General features: G+C 44.3%; 1 protein-coding gene across 4 annotated transcripts in view; it reads right to left on the reverse strand.

Annotated features, from left to right (window-relative positions):
* Nucleotides 1–16261, reverse strand: part of nrxn3a (neurexin 3a) — a 456671-nt gene that overhangs the window by 315722 nt on the left and 124688 nt on the right. For all 4 annotated transcript variants that reach the window (XM_066675785.1, XM_066675768.1, XM_066675777.1 and 1 more), the window contains one exon: nucleotides 15627–16010. In XM_066675785.1, coding sequence (XP_066531882.1) covers nucleotides 15627–16010 — 384 coding nt within the window. The remainder of the gene's footprint in view (nucleotides 1–15626; nucleotides 16011–16261) is intronic.

Raw genomic sequence — 16261 nt, forward strand, 5'->3', positions numbered from 1 at the left:
ACAGAGAGAGAGAGAGACAGAGAGAGAGGATAGAGACTGTTGGGGGAGAGATGTAGAAGGAAAGAGGGAGAGCCTGATTCTTCCTCTGCTCTTATCGTCCAGAACCTAATGGCGGCTGGTGCTGAGATACAGAAGCACATCGCCCCATTCGGCTCAGTCCAGTCGTTTTTCAGCTCCTCTCTCGGAGCCAGATAAGCTTTCAGAGATAAACAGGAGGCAAAATTCTGTATTTGAATTGGAAACGGCTGTGTATTTTAGTGAGGGTCAATCACAGTCGGCCTCCATCAGAAACCTGCCTTTTGACGTACGTATTGCACTTGAAATGTCTTCACCATTAAACATACCTATGGATATATAATGCATAGAGTTATTAATATTTGTAATAATTGATTTATTGTTAATCTGAGGATTAACTGATCAATAAGACAGGATATATAAAAAAGAGAATGTGCAGGTGAACAGTAAAATTCTATGATTAACGATAAAGAAAGCCTTTAAAAAGCTAAATTACAACAAACCCTGCAGCCAAAGCTACATATAAATGTAGTCACTAAGAAAAAACAAATGGGGGGTTCATTTTGTTTGAAATAATGTGTTATCTTCATTAACACTGTACAATTCATTCATTCATTCATTATCTGTAACCCTTATCCAGTTCAGGGTTGCGGTGTGTCCAGAGCCTACCTGGAATCATTGGGCGCAAGGCGGGAATACACCCTGGAGGGGGCGCCAGTCCTTCACAGGGCAACACACACACATTCACTCACACACTCACACCTACGGACACTTTTAAGTCTCCAATCCACCTACCAACATGTGTTTTTGGACTGTGGGAGGAAACCGGAGCACCCGGAGGAAACCCACGCAGACACAGGGAGAACACACCACACTCCTCACAGACAGTCACCCGGAGGAAACCCACGCAGACACAGGGAGAACACAACACACTCCTCACAGACAGTCACCCGGAGGAAACCCACACAGACACAGGGAGAACACACCACACTCCTCACAGACAGTCACCCGGAGGAAACCCACACAGACAGAGAGAGAACACACCACACTCCTCACAGACAGTCACCCGGAGGAAACCCACGCAGACACAGGGAGAACACACCACACTCCTCATAGACAGTCACCCGGAGGAAACCCACACAGACAGAGAGAGAACACACCACACTCCTCACAGACAGTCACCCGGAGGAAACCCACGCAGACACAGAGAGAACACACCACACTCCTCACAGACAGTCACCCGGAGGAAACCCACGCAGACACAGGGAGAACACACCACACTCCTCACAGACAGTCACCCGGAGGAAACCCACGCAGACACAGAGAGAACACACCACACTCCTCACAGACAGTCACCCGGAGGAAACCCACGCAGACACAGGGAGAACACACCACACTCCTCACAGACAGTCACCCGGAGGAAACCCACGCAGACACAGGGAGAACACACCACACTCCTCACAGATAGTCACCCGGAGGAAACCCACGCGGACACAGGGAGAACACACCACACTCCTCACAGACAGTGAACTTGTATTCACGTTGTCCTTCAATTAATAAAGTTAAATCAAATTTGACTGAGCATCACAAAGCTCTACAGGAAACAATGAACGTTCCCAGTCTTCCGCCCTTTTTCTCTGCTGTATTTTATTTGCTATTCCTTTTCTCAGGTGAAAGACGCAGGCTACGAAACCAGCAGCAACAAATACGGCATCTTTCATCTCTGACAGAACGGAGGGGCCCTAGAAAAACAGCTCCATCTCTCCAGCTCTCAGTGTGGGTAAAGGAGGAAAGTTTCCCAGCGTATCTGATGGACGTGTGTCCCCCTTCACTTTCAGATCCCCCCCTCTTTCCTCTGCCTTTTAAAAACTGATTAAATTGAGAATAGATGTAATTCACTCCCAACTAAAGACAGATCGCATCTGAAAGGCTGTATTTGAGATGTCGGACACGTTTGGAATAATTTGTGATACTGATTAATTAATCCTTACACACTCTTTGAATATCCAAATTGAACCAGATTGAATATCAGTGGTTTGCCTGAAGAACCCATTCAAATCTACTGAATAATTCATACGATTCTTTTTAAATAATGGATTTAGAACTCATACAGCACTTTGGCTTTGAGTCATAACATTTTTAAAATTTGCAGATGGATTATGACGGTCCTCTCCACGTAACCTTAGGCATTAAATATAAGACATGAATTACACATTTAATTCTAATTGATGCATCCACTGTATACACAGAAGCATAAATATAGAATATGGGAGGATTCAATAATAGCGAATATTTAAACATTTGTGCACATTACAGTGTGAAATGGAGATTAAAGTTCCAGTAAAAGTATAATTACATTTGAGAATGTGTTTAGGGTCTAATTCACTGAAAGCATTTCTACACTGAAGCCTTTGGCACGGGACTGGACTCCAATGTTTATGTGGTGAGACAGACACAGAAAGACTGATTATGTCCAATATACAGCACTTTATCTCTGTCAGCAGGGGGAGAGAGAGAGAGAGAGAGAGAGAGAGAGAGAGAGAGAGAGAGAGAGAGAGAGAGAGAGAGAGAGAGAGAGAGAGAGAGAGTAAAGCAAGAAAAAAAATCTGAGAAATAAAAAGTGATAGAGACTGAGAGAGATAAAAATGGCAGAGAATATAAAAAAACAAGGGAGGAACAGAGTGTGAGAGAGAGAGAGAGTGATAGAGAGAAAGAGTGATAGAGAGAGAGGGAGAGACAGAGAGAGAGAGAGTAAAACGAAAAACATCAGAGGAATAAAAAGTGATAGAGACTGATAGAGATAAAAAAGGCACAGAACATAAAGAAAGAACAAGGGAGGAACAGTGAGAGAGAGAGAGAGAGAGAGAGACCGTGAGAGAGAGTGATAGAGAGAGAGTGTGATAGAGAGAGAGAGAGAGAGAGATAGTGATAGAGAGAGTGTGATAGAGAGAGTGATAGAGAGAGTTATATATATATATATATATATATATATATATAGAGAGAGAGAGAGAGAGAGAGAGTGATAGAGAGAGAGAGAGAGAGAGAGAGTGATAGAGAGAGAGAGAGAGTAAAACAAGAAAAAAATCAGAGAAATAAAGTGATAGAGACTGAGAGAGAAAAAAAGACAGAGAACATAAAAAAGAACAAAGGAGGAACAGAGAGAGAGAGAGAGAGAGAGAGAGACCGTGAGAGAGAGTGATAGAGAGAGAGTGTGTGAGAGTGATAGAGAGAGAGAGAGATAGTGATAGAGAGAGTGTGATAGAGAGAGTGATAGAGAGAGTTATATATATATATATATATATATATATAGAGAGAGAGAGAGAGAGAGAGAGAGTGAGAGAGAGAGAGAGAGTGATTGAGAGAGAGTGATAGAGAGAGAGAGAAACAAGAAAAAATCAGAGAAATAAAGAGTGATAGAGACTGAGAGAAAAAAGACAGAGAACAAAAAAGAACAAAGGAGGAACAGAGAGAGAGAGAGAGAGAGATTAACCAGATTAAGCATAAATCTAAGAGGAATAGAGATGAAGCAAATAAAAGATCACTGCAGAGAAAGGCAATCTGAGATAATGGCTGAGAAACAAGACAAAACAGAGTCAAGACAGAATCAAAAAGTGAGAAGAAAAAGAGAGATACATTAAGGAGAAAATGCAAAGAGCGTGAGAGCGAGAGACAGAGAGAAGGAGAATATTAATGACAAAAAAAAAGAGAACAAGTAAAGCCTCAGAAAGTAAAGAAACCGAATGTGAGAAAGGCAGATGGGGGGAGGGGACAGCTCCGTCGCCGTGTGTATTAAACTGAATTGAGACAAATGGCTGAATCTCCCAGTGAGGGGACAACGAGCGGCCAGCCAAGAGCAGGACAGGCCTGCGAGCAGTGGGGGGGGGGGGGGGGGGGGTAGGGGGGGTGGTTACTTGAGCTTTTCCAGGAGCGGAGTACTTAATACCTCACCACAAAACACAGCGGTGCACCGCTGAGACCTGTAACACAGTGGACTCGCGTGTCCAAACAGCGCGGCGTCTATCAGGGGAGCAGTAAAGTGTTCTCCAGGTCTGGTGTCACCCTGCTTCAGAAAAGAGGCTTCGGCTGCAGATGGGGAGAGGGAGCCGGAGAAATGGAAAAAGAAATCTATGACAGCTCTGAACATCCAATATCCTCAACTGTCAAGCGAAGCAAAACTATCAGCACTTTCCCCGTCTCCCCGGCAGCCGGGAACGGCCTCTGCACACACTGTCGTGTTGTGTACACACTCGTGTTGTACATGAACCATCGATGGGGTTTTGAAACATCAACACACTGATGCATCTCACAAAGAGAAGAGGCATTTCGTAGCTTTCCAGAGCTACACAAATTCCCTAATGCAGGCCCTTTACATGTTTGACTGGAGGAGTGCGGTGCAGCAGCCAAATGGATGCTTCTGTGAGCCACTGCTGTGATTGGCCATTCAGCCTGATTAGAGACTTTTCAAACAGAGATAAATGACAGAAGAGGATGTGAAGAATGTGAGCTGATTCCTTCAAAACCATGAAATCAGGCGGAGATGCCGAGGCCAAAGAGCAGGAGATTGAGATAAACAGGCTTTGAATTTAAAGGCAACCTGAAATGAACTTCTCTTACATTCGCACTTTCCTGAAAATCTCAGCTCAACCGAATTATTGTTGAAGAATCCGAATCAGAGTTGTTTCATAACAGAGTCATTTTTATATTGATTCTATGCTTTATTGTGATATACAGTGTCAAAGAATCGGCAACACACAAATGACTTATATCAGTATCAGTGATGAATTTGATACTCATTTCAGCAAGGACGGGTGGGGCAGCAGGTTAGTGTCGCAGTCACACAGCTCCAGGGGCCTGGAGGTTGTGGGTTTGTTTCCTGCCACGGGTGACTGTCTGTGAGGAGTGTGGTGTGTTCTCTCTGTGTCTGAGTGGGTTTCCTCCGGGTGACTGTCTGTGAGAAGTGTAGTGTGTTCTCCCTGTGTCTGCGTGGGTTTCCTCCGGGTGACTGTCTGTGAGGAGTGTGGTGTGTTCTCCCTGTGTCTGCGTGGGTTTCCTCCGGGTGACTGTCTGTGAGGAGTGTGGTGTGTTCTCTCTGTGTCTGCGTGGGTTTCCTCCGGGTGACTGTCTGTGAGGAGTTGGTGTGTTCTCTCTGTGTCTGCGTGGATTTCCTCCGGGTGACTGTCTGTGAGGAGTGTGGTGTGTTCTCTCTGTGTCTGTATGGGTTTCCTCCTGGTGACTGTCTGTGAGGAGTGTGGTGTGTTCTCTCTGTGTCTGTATGGGTTTCCTCCTGGTGACTGTCTGTGAGGAGTGTGGTGTGTTCTCTCTGTGTCTGCGTGGATTTCCTCCGGGTGCTCTGGTTTCCTCCCACAGTCCAAAAACACACGTTGGTAGGTGGATTGGCGACTTAAAAGTGTCCTTAGGTGTGAGTGTGTGAGTGAATGTGTGTGTGTGTGTGTTGCCCTGTGCAGGACTCCAGGGTGTGTTCCCGCCTTGTGCCCAATGATTCCAGGTAGGCCCTGGACCCACCGCGACCCTGAAGTGGATAAGGGTTACAGATAATGAATGAATGAACATTTCTATCAGTCCTTTCCCCATGAAATACTGTGTTTCGATGATGTATTAAAATTAAAAATTGACTTGGAAATGTATATGTTTCCTTTGGACAGTGACGCTATGGTTTTATTAGGTAGGCCAATGAAGAGGGAGTTGCCGTAGTCTAAAGGGGGCGAGATGAACACATGAACCAGTTTTGCAGCATCTTAAACAGCCAATCATGTGCCTAGATTAATGACATTAGGTATGTACCGACCTGACCTCCCCCGGTCATAATCACACGATTCATCTTCTATTTCTGTGACAGGCGAAGGTCAACGTGTAGTAGGCTCTTATATTCTTCACATGACAAAACGTGTTTGTGTGTGTGTGTGTGTGTTTGTGTGTGTTTAAGCTTTCCTGGATGAAGTTATAGACTAATTATTGTGGCTCTTTTCTGAGGCACAACCTCCTCATCATCTCCAGAGCTCAAAAAAGCGACAGAAAAGCAGGCAATCAAAAGAAATGACAACCTGAGGAAGAACCAAAATGACTGACATAATTACCTAGATTAGGTTTGAAAGAGTAATTACCAGATAAACCTCCATGGGTGTCATCCCTGTGTGCTCCTCTTAACGTAATCAGAGATGTTGGAACATGAAATCAATATGCTAAAAGCTTTTGGCAGTAGCACAGTCCATATATAATCACAGTATAACTTCAGGGGGTCTTTACATCGTGTTGCAAACTTTCCCCTGATATGTTCCAACATTCGAGGAATGACAAAGGTTCCCCACTCATCTGCTGCACTTACGGAACACAACAGCTGGAATATTTTGGAAGTTACAGGAATATTAATGGAGGGATAGATTGATTGTTATGGAATATTATATATAATCACATTTGGCAGCAGCCCTTGATTGTTGTAATATAACAGACGCACACAGCCACTTTTATTTTTCTGCCAAAACAGTAGCACTCCTTGGCTGTTATTTAGCAGCCGGTGGTCGCAGGATAATAAAGGTATTGTGAAAATGACGTAGTCTTATCCACTTTATTATAACAGCAAGGGCAGACCTTGCAGGTGTTTTCTGTTATAAAATTATGAGTTTAGAAATTACTGGTGGAAACTAGGATTATATACAACAAAAACAACAACGACCAAACAACAGTCCCTGTGGTCTATGTGTGACTACACTGAGTTGTGGTAAATGGACCAGCAACTGTAGTAAACAGGGCATTTGGAGCTTTGAGGGTCATTCTGGCTCCCCTAGTCCTGGGGCCAGTGCAGATGACCTTCACACTGCCTGAATCTATAGCGATTAACTCTCTGTGAGGAGTGTGGTGTGTTCTCCCTGTGTCTGCGTGGGTTTCCTCCGGGTGACTGTCTGTGAGGAGTGTGGTGTGTTCTCTCTGTGTCTGCGTGGGTTTCCTCCGGGTGGCTGTCTGTGAGGAGTGTGGTGTGTTCTCCCTGTGTCTGCGTGGGTTTCCTCCGGGTGACTGTCTGTGAGGAGTGTGGTGTGTTCTCTCTGTGTCTGCGTGGGTTTCCTCAGGGTGACTGTCTGTGAGGAGTGTGGTGTGTTCTCTCTGTGTCTGCGTGGGTTTCCTCCGGGTGACTGTCTGTGAGGAGTGTGGTGTGTTTTCCCTGTGTCTGCATGGGTTTCCTCCGGGTGACTGTCTGTGAGGAGTTGGTGTGTTCTCCCTGTGTCTGCGTGGGTTTCCTCTGGGTGACTCTCTGTGAGGAGTTGGTGTGTTCTCCCTGTGTCTGCGTGGGTTTCCTCTGGGTCACTGCCTGTGAGGAGTGTGGTGTGTTCTCCCTGTGTCTGCGTGGGTTTCCTCTGGGTCACTGCCTGTGAGGAGTGTGGTGTGTTCTCCCTGTGTCTGCGTAGGTTTCCTCTGGGTGACTGTCTGTGAGGAGTGTGGTGTGTTCTCCCTGTGTCTGCGTGGGTTTCCTCTGGGTGACTGTCTGTGAGGTGACCTTGCAAGTGTTTTCTGTTATAATATTATGAGTTTAGAAATTACTGGTGGAAACTAGGATTATATACAACAAAAACAACAACGACCAAACAACAGTCCCTGTGGTCTATGTGTGACTACACTGAGTTGTGGTAAATGGACCAGCAACTGTAGTAAACAGGGCGTTTGGAGCTTTGAGGGTCATTCTGGCTCCCCTAGTCCTGGGGCCAGCGCAGATGACCTTCACACTGCCTGAATCAATAGCGATTAACTCAGGTGCTGTGCCCAGCAGTGTGGAGCCCAGAGAGACAGACGTGCACACACACACACATTGGCATCTGCCTTGTGAATGTATGCTCAAACATTCATGTAGACACACACACACACATACACACCGCCTTGATGCAAAAATCAACGGGCCAAATCATGGCATATCACTGCATAATGCAACCAATTACTGGAGTAATCCTGACAGACATATCAAAGCCAACTCATCTCACCTTCACCTAATGACTTCTCCTAATTCGGTACATTTGAAGCATGAATAACTCTGGCATTTTAGAATAATGTTTAATATCAACTGAGGATGAGAACTGGCTCATTTTAGATGAGAGGGATCAAAGGCAGCTTTCCAAATAAAAAAAAACTGAAAGGCTAGCCGGCTAAACCCTGAGCTGAAGGTCACCCTTTCACCCTGCCCATACGAAGACGGTTCTCTAGTGTTACGCTGACTAGCTATGCCGATAATATCCAATTCAAATAAGTGTCAGCAGACACTTACAAAATAAATCCGCATCAGACAGATGTTCAGATTTTGGTGATGTTGGTTTGCTGCGATAAAAAAATTGACAACTTCGGGGGAGGGAGGCTCGCATAAGGCTTTCTGATTCAAACTGTAATCTGTTCTGATACTATTTGTGTGAAGCTGCTTTGTAACAACGTCAGTTGTTAAAATCGCTATTTCAATTCATTTCTGATTGATTTTTCAGGGGATTTTCTACAAGTAGGCCAAGGGGAATCATCTGCCCACCTAGAGGAAAAATATTTACGCCACTGTCAAGAGAAAATGATTCAGCATATGATGAGATAACATTGGGATTTTCCATTTTCTTCATTAATGATTAATTCATTCATTCATTATCTGTAACCCTTATCCAGTTCAGGGTCGCGGTGGGTCCAGAGCCTACCTGGAATCATCGGGCGCAAGGCGGGGAATACACCCTGGAGGGGGCGCCAGTCCTTCACAGGGCAACACAGACACACACACACATTCATTCACACCTACGGACACTTTTGAGTCACCAATCCACCTACCAACGTGTGTTTTTGGACCGTGGGAGGAAACTGGAGCACCTGGAGGAAACCAACGCGGACACGGGGAGAACACACCACACAGACAGTCACCCGGAGCGGGAATCGAACCCACAACCTCCAGGTCCCTGGAGCTGTGTGACTGCGACACCTACCTGCTGCACCACCGTGCTGCCATTAATGATTAATGGATAATAAAACTAACACACTTTAATGACACTATGATCTTAAGATTACATTAACTGTAAAAATTCAGTAGTGTCTTATACTCACTGAGTCCTTAGTGAGCAGCTACAGCCCTAGCAGTGTTCGCCTACAGTCTCAGTGGTGGAAAAGACCCTCATTGAGGGAGGAATGTAGTTTCTCAAAGACACAGTGATAACTTTAGTCCTATCCGAAAGCATAGCTGTAAGTTCCCAGTGTTTAAGCGCCACTGTACAACAAACCCCTGTAGGATGGGACTCCATTGGCTGCAGTGATGAATTATGTACAGTTTAAAACTGGCTTATTAAACGTGACGACCAATGAGAGGCGCATTCTCTCTCAGAACCGTTCTCTGTTTAGAAATCTTGAAGTATCAGCTGTGGGAACCTCAAAATACGGAACAAAATGTGTCCAGTGTCGCTTCAAAACAGAATGCGGCTTTTAGAGTCGAAGTATTGGACGGTTGGTGACATTAATCACATTCCCTCGTGCTCCAGCTCTGAATCCGACTCACGGGGATGTGTGTTTGTGTAGAACACGCAGTCGCGCGTGGGGAATTTGCTCTGGCTTATTGGCTACACCCCTGATAAAACTAGAATATCATGGAATATAATCCCAAAATTGTGACCTGGCAAGTCATTTAAAATCATAATAACTGTAGCAGTCTGCCAGAACCTCCTTGATGTCTGCCAACATCTCTTCCATGCCCATCCTTATCATAATTACTCATCCTTTAACTGCTGTTTAAAAAGACCGCAATACTTCTATTTTAAAAGGGGGATATGAAGTAACTTCAGGAGGTGATAGAATTCATTCATTCATTCATTATCTGTAACCCTTATCCAGTTCAGGGTCGCGGTGGGTCCAGAGCCTACCTGGAATCATTGGGCGCAAGGCGGGAATACACCCTGGAGGGGGCGCCAGTCCTTCACAGGGCAACACAGACACACATTCACTCACACACTCACACCTACGGACACTTTTGAGTCGCCAATCCATCTACCAACGTGTGTTTTTGGACTGTGGGAGGAAACCGGAGCACCCGGAGGAAACCCACGCAGACACAGGGAGAACACACCACACTCCTCACAGACAGTCACCCAGAGGAAACCCACGCAGACACAGGGAGAACACACCACACTCCTCACAGACAGTCACCCGGAGGAAACCCACGCAGACACAGAGAGAACACACCACACTCCTCACAGACAGTCACCCGGAGGAAACCCACGCAGACACAGAGAGAACACACCACACTCCTCACAGACAGTCACCCGGAGCGGGAATCGACCCCACAACCTCCAGGTCCCTGGAGCTGTGTGACTGCGACACTACCTGCTGCGCCACCATGCCGCCCTGAGGTGATAGCACAATGAGGGAAATACTTCGGAGACCATAGGCAGACCGAAGGGAGTGTAAGAGTTCTCTATTTTTGTTGTTGGCAATACATTACAGGAGACCTCTTTGTAGAACCAGCCGAGAGCACTCCTTCTGGGCATAGAATGGCCACGTTTGTATTAATCAAACTGACAAGAAATTGCACCAAGTGGAGCATAATCGATTCTCATGCTTCTATTCATGAGTATCTTGTTTACAGTTTGTTACAGTAAATTTACTCTCAGTCTGCAGACTCAATATCACTTTGCTGCGGGTCCCTGAAACCACCCGAAACCTGAGCAGTGTTGTCTGTGTTCATACACGTGAAATAAATATGGGCAGCATTTGCTTGTGGAACCAGAGTTTCCAAGGCATAAAAAAAAAGAAATGCTTGGTGGAGCCAAATGCCCCCTGTATCCAAGACAAAGTGGCAAATCTGAGAGTGCTGATAAAAAGAGCCGGTCTCTCTCAGGCTCAGGGACAGGGCTGAACCTGTGGGCAGCTGGAGCTAGAGATAATGGAATTGGACGCGCATCAGGAAAAGGTGGGCTGCTTTTGGCCAGAGCTGTGTTTGGGTTACTGACTGATGGTAGAACTGTAGCCTGTGGGCCTACACTGTGGAAGACGTCCATAGCATAGTAGAACTTAGCAGAACACAGAGTATAGGTACGGTAATACATTACCAAAATATTACTAAGATATCATTTCTATATCTTTACTTAACTATGTGTATTATATGAATAAAATTAGGTGATATGTTTGGGAGGAAACTTTTCTACAGGAAGTAGTCCCAGTAAACAATTAGCCATTGATTCAACGTTGAAATAACGTAATGACTGCCGTCTAATCAACGTTCTCTTAAGGTTGAAAATGAAAGTTGAAAAGACGTCCAAACACAGACATTGAAAAGACGACTATTAGACGTATTTTGGACGTCCACTGACGTTATCGATTGGTCACCACTTAACTAACTTATTAAGATGAATTTTGGACGTCCATTGACGTTCAAAATATGTCCTTGACGGACAGACAACTTTTAGACCTATTTTGAACGTCCAGGGACGTTCCTTGTTTACTGGGGTAGAGGAAGACATCAGCTAGAAAATGCAACCTGTGTTAAACGTTATCTAAACTGAAATATAAAATAAATACAATATGTTACATAACTTTCCTACTGTATTCTACTGTCGGCTGTGGGTAATTTATAACATTACACACATTTAAAAACCCAAAGATGGATCATTAAGTCAGTTGAAGGATAGGTTATTGACTGTGTCTCATGACAGCTCTATTACACACAATTAATTCAAACACTGACATAGCACATGTCTAATTATATAAAAATAAAATATGCTCTGAACCGGAATGAACCGAGATGTCACTATTTAACCCTTGGTAACAAAAGTAGCTTCAGTAAACTCAGTCAGCATTAACTCTGGCTGAATTGAAAGTGTCTGGTTGTACAGACTACATATGTCTTATTTATAAAGTAGATAAATTAAAGCAATGCTTAGTTTATGTTAATCATACTGCACTACATCTGTATGGTGATCTTACTGTAAAGTACAGTAAATGATTCGGAAAGGGTAGACCCCATGTTCTATGGAAATATCTGAGGAAAATCTGAGCAATATGTCCTGTAGTAACAGTAGTAATAATTCAACCACAAGGCTAAGGCATCTAAAATATTCAGTGGAAGGTTTTGCTCCAAACAAACAGATTTGTTGTGGGTTGAAACCGACCTCACTGTAGTCAGTAAGAATCGGCAAATCAGGCTGCCTCTGTAGCACTAGGTGTTTATGATGGCCATGTCAGGTTAGAGCTCAGTAATGTTTTCTGACGCAAGCTGTAGGAGAGAAAGCCAGGTGCATGCTGGGATTTTACAATTAATCCCACCATCGAGGAAATAGTACTTTAGAGTTATATAGGGACAAAAGCACAAGCTTGCACACTAGTATGTATATGGAAGTTACATAAATATCTTAATCATATAATAACCCTGTCATTTGTATATACTACATATGTACTAATAAAAACAATATTTATAATAATAAGGCTGTGGAAATTATATGTACGTACATATACTGTAGGGAATATATATATATATATATATATATATATATAGGCGGCACGGAGGCGCAGCAGGTAGTGTCGCAGTCACAGCTCCAGGGACTTGGAGGTTGTGGGTTCGATTCCCGCTCCGGGTGACTGTCTGTGAGGAGTGTGGTGTGTTCTCCCTGTGTCTGTGTGGGTTTTCTCCGGGTGACTGTCTGTGAGGAGTGTGGTGTGTTCTCCCTGTGGCTGCGTGGGTTTCCTCCGGGTACTCCGGTTTCCTCCCACAGTCCAAAAACACACGGTGGTAGGTGGATTGGTGACTCTGTGTTGCCCTGTGAAGGACTGGCGCCCCCTCCAGGGTGTATTCCTGCCCTACGCCCAATGATTCCAGGTAGGCTCTGGACCCACCGCGACCCTGAACTGGATAAGGATTACAGATAATGAATGAATGAATATATATATATATATATATATAGGCTGGTGGTTATACAGGTTTTCACAGGACAACTTGGTCCTGAAAATACACACACACACACACACACACATGCACACATGCCAGACATATCTGAAGGCCAGAATTTTGGCCATGACATCTAGGTATGTGAGTGTAAATATGAAAGTGTGTGTGTGTGTGTGTGTGTATGTGTGTGTGCGCTGAGGCTTTTGTGTGCGAGTGACTGACACTTGGCCAGATGCATTTATTTGCCCAGTGGCAGGGCTGTAGACATGAATGACAATGTTTAGCCGTGTCTCCTGTGCATGTGGGTACAGTGCCTCTCTCCGCCTGCACATTCAGGATAATATGAGCTGAAATATTCAGTTTGATGCCTGACTTGATCACCATGACTGACATTTACCACAAATGAATGTGGAGACCAGGCTGTACTGCACTCACTATCTGTTTGTGTGTGTGTGTGTGTGTGTGTGTGTGTGTGTGTGTGTGTGTGATACACAGCAGTACTGCTGAAGATAACATTAGAAAGCCTGTTCCAGGAACATTATGAGCTTATATATAGTACTCTCACAGAATATTACTTATCTTTCACTAACTGAGATGTGATACGGCTTGTACCATGCAGTGCAAATATCAAACATCCATGCTATTCAGATGCAGTATATCTAAAACCAGGGGGACAGTACCCAGCCTAAAACTCATCAGCTGGAACTAGGCATTTGCAAAAAATGCTGCTTGTTTACATCAAACTCATGATAAGAAAAGGAGTTTCTATAAAGCTACAGTGCTATTTCTGGACCAGTATCAGCATGTAGAATTCACACATGGAAATCCGTCCAGAGTTGTGTAGTGGTTTCAGTGAATATCAGATATGCATCTGCCTCTATACACATTAAACCAACAACAAAAAATAAAACTACACTGGACCTGACTCCAGTGAGCATCATTAGTTTTCGGGATCCGCAGGTCACCACCAGCTTCATCATTCCATTCATTACACAATCCACCGTCTACAGAATCATGTTAAGCCACTTCTAAATGCTTGAATCTCCTTACAGAGTCAGACATAACTCCAGCTACAGCTCAGGTCCACTGTTCAGCACTCAGCTCCACGCTGGGAGATTAACAAGCTTATTTATTTCTTATGATTAGGTGAGAACTAATCCTCTGTTTACAAATCGCTCCAGATTGGATTTTATAGGTTAAAGGCTGAACAAATATGCACCAATCTTATTGTACTTTTTGTTTTTAATCGAACTGTAACAATACATTATTGTTTCAAAAGATATTCAGGCTTAATCTATTACTGTTATTGAAAATATGTTCGTACATGATGATATTGTCTTGTTTAAAAGCTCCTATTAAATTGAAATGTGGGGCCATTGTGCTGTCTGCTTGAAAGACAACTGTTTTAAACCTTTAATGAATTCAATTTTCTCTTCAAAGACTGAACATTGTGTAGTTTGTGGAATACTGTGTGTGTGTGTGTGTTTACAGCATTATCATCACAGCCTTATACAAGTGAACCATTTTGTGTACTGCAGGGTTTTTGTGGATGTTTATATGAATGGGGCCTAAATATAACGGATGTAAATAGATTTGGTCAGAACTACTGAGCACAGGCTAATTTTATTGTAATCATGTCTGAGTCTACACACCTTTGTGGGGCTCAGATTGGCAGCCCAGTTAGGTTCAAGTTTTGTCCATGGGTTAAATATTGGCTCCACATATGGACGCCATTCAGGGAAGACGAGGGGACAAGGGACACTTAAACATAGGGCCAATATGGGCAGCCAAATTATGGCTGACAATCCACTTTGGGTTAGAGAACATAGAGAATTACACAGTCCCACCAATAACCCATGTACCAAGTCACCCTGAATATACAGGGGTTGGAAAATCAAAGTGAAACACCTGGTTTTAGACCACAATAATTTATTAGTGTGGTGTAGGGCCTCCTTTTGCGGCCGATACAGCGTCAGTTCGTCTTGGGAATGACATACACAAGTCCTGCACAGTGGTCAGAGGGATTTGAAGCCATTCTTCTTGCAGGATAGTGGCCAGGTCTCTACGTGATGCTGGTGGAGGAAAACGTTTCCTGACTCGCTCCTCTAAAACACCCCAAAGTGGCTCAATAATATTTAGATCTGGTGACTGTGCAGGCCATGGGAGATGTTCAACTTCACTTTCATGTTCATCAAACCAATCTTTCACCAGTCTTGTTGTGTGTATTGGTGCGTTGTCGTCCTGATACACGGCACCGCCTTCAGGACACAGTGTTTGAACCATTGGATGCACATGGTCTTACTGGTGCAGTGTGCAGTTAATGAAGATTGTCCACCAGGCTGCTCCAATTTAGCCATGAAACCTCCCACACTACAATGACAGGTGTTTCAGTTTCATTGTCTAACCCCTGTATATGTCTTTAACCCAACAATGTTCAACCCAAGGTGGCCTCATATATATAGAGAGTTACTGGGCTGCTCACATTTTTCTGATATAGGCAGCCCGCCAACAACTAGGTTAGCCACGTACAGCCCGTGTGGGCCCAGCTAATAAGTGCTGGCCAGGGTCTTTCTTATACTGCCAGTCATATTGCAGTTGAAAATGGATTAGCAATGTAAATCGGCCCAGCTCAGGATATTAACTACTGTGCATAAAACTCAAAGTGACTTTTTCCCTCCGTATAATTCAGAAGGTCTGAAGAGTCCAGTATGTTACTCACCTCTCTCACAGGTGCGGGACCAGTAGCCAGTGCCTGTACAGTCACAGATAAAGCGATTCCAGCCCTCCTTACACACGCCCTTGTTCTTGCAGGGGTAGCTCTCACACTGCTTGCCTGACACTTTGTTACAGGAGGGCTTGATGCCAGCTCCGTTCTGGGCCTCTGCTATCTGCCTGATGTCCTTACTGCGCCCATCGATGAACAGGTCCCGAATGCAGCCCACGTAGCCGTAATTCAGCATAGCGGTCCACAGCTCAGTGGGCAGGATAAGGCCAGCCCGGTTGTCGGGAAGACCACCCAGGTACATGTCTCCCTCCAGGTCTAGGATCTCACTCTCTCCGCTGGCGGTGAAAGGGGTACGCCGGCTGTTCACTGAGATAGTTCCTACAAGAAAGAAAGGACCGTTCTCATTCATTGCATTCATTGCATTACTTTATTTATTTATGACAGTTTAATAGCAAATGTATCAAAATATCTCATAAATCGCTATGATACATTTGATACAATTCAAATTAAAATAAGACACAAAAAATAAGCAAATATTACATTAAAAGTTAAATAACATGAGATAACACGATTGATCCTGAAGGAAACTGCAGCGTCACAGTAGCAAAAGTACTGCACAACAATCAATT

This window comes from Hoplias malabaricus, chromosome 1 (assembly GCF_029633855.1).
Source record: "Hoplias malabaricus isolate fHopMal1 chromosome 1, fHopMal1.hap1, whole genome shotgun sequence".
NCBI classification, from domain to species: domain Eukaryota; kingdom Metazoa; phylum Chordata; class Actinopteri; order Characiformes; family Erythrinidae; genus Hoplias; species Hoplias malabaricus.